Source organism: Fukomys damarensis, unplaced genomic scaffold (genome assembly GCF_012274545.1).
Source record: "Fukomys damarensis isolate Sample0158 unplaced genomic scaffold, DMR_v1.0_HiC HiC_scaffold_9, whole genome shotgun sequence".
NCBI classification, from domain to species: domain Eukaryota; kingdom Metazoa; phylum Chordata; class Mammalia; order Rodentia; family Bathyergidae; genus Fukomys; species Fukomys damarensis.
Window position 1 is genome coordinate 29977527 of NW_022900921.1, and position 1237 is coordinate 29978763.

Below are 1237 nucleotides of genomic sequence, written 5' to 3' on the forward strand. Positions count from 1 at the left end.
CAAAGCGCCCTCCGCCTTGACCGTGGCTCCCGGGGCCAGCACGCCGCCTCCCGCTGCCTCGGGGCTGCCCGTGGTGTTGAACAAGTCGCCGTACATGGCCCGGGGTCTCGCTGACCCTAGCGGGACCACCTCACTTCTCGCACAGATCCGTGCTACCCAGTGCCTCCATGGAGCTCCCGCCCTGCTGCGCGACTAACCGACAGTGCGTCCGGTCCAGGGACCGCGGAGACACCGCCAGGCGCTCTCTTCGGGGTTCGCAGTCTGCTGCGAGGCGGCGGACTCCAGCCTCGGAGCTGCACAGCTCTGAGCCCCCGCCCCTCGGGCTTTCCCTGGTTCTTTTGGTCGCCACCAAGATAGAGGTCCAGAGTACCTGACTCCGCACGGTTTTACAGCCGCCCTCTTAGCTCTGATCCCCAGCTCAGGTGAGCTCCGGGCTCCAAGGCTTTCTGGGGTGCAGCAGCGGTGAGATGCCCTTTAAGTGTGGCCGAAGCTCGGGACCTTGATAACCCTGGACGCAGAGTGCGAGGAGCGCAGGTGGCTAAGAGTCCTGCGCCGCAGCTGCCTCCTCTCAGAGCAGATCTGCAGCTTAGGTCCCTATGGAGTCCCCCGGTGTGTGGCGAGCCTGTCCCGACTCGCCTGCTTCTGTGTGCTGCTCTCGAGACTGAACAGGAGACTGAGCTGGAGGCAGCCCTCTGCGCATTGAGAGTGTATGTGTTTGTGTGTGTGTGTAGGGGCGGGGGCGGCGGCTACCCCAGGAGAGCCTGTGAACCAATGAGGGCGAGAGAGGACACCAATGCGACTGCCTTTGGCCAACCTCACATCGCTCACTGACTGAGGATCCAGAAGAGGGAGAGAGGGAAGTGGGAAAAGGAGAAGAGAGGAGGAGGACGAAGGGAGGGAGAGAGACAGAGACACAGAGAGATGGAGGGACAAAGACTCACTGTAGACTTCAGAACAGAGCAACAGGCCAAACAGGCAGACTTTTGAGAACAAGGGCAGGAAAGGGAATCCTTGTGGAGACTCAGCAGAGCTTGGGACCTGCTTTCTTTCCCCTTCTTCAAATCCTTCCTTCAGGCAGAGCCAGTTTGGCCAGAGCCCACTCTGACTGCTGGGTATCTCAGGCAGAGTACATCTGGACAAGGTAAGGCCTCTTGGGAAGGCTGTCACGCCCCATGGAGCCTGTAGGTCCATGCACTTCCCCATCGTGAGAATACTTGCTCAGCAAGCATTCCTGCTT

The 1237-nt window shown here is 60.6% G+C and overlaps 1 protein-coding gene across 1 annotated transcript in view; it reads right to left on the reverse strand.

Annotated features, from left to right (window-relative positions):
* The window catches only part of Smim32 (small integral membrane protein 32), a 5702-nt gene extending 4955 nt beyond the window's left edge, over window positions 1–747 (reverse strand). Inside the window, exon 1 of the mRNA XM_033761669.1 lies at window positions 1–747. Coding sequence (XP_033617560.1) covers window positions 1–96 — 96 coding nt within the window. The 5' untranslated portion in view covers window positions 97–747.
* Between the last annotated feature and the right edge of the window lie 490 nt (window positions 748–1237).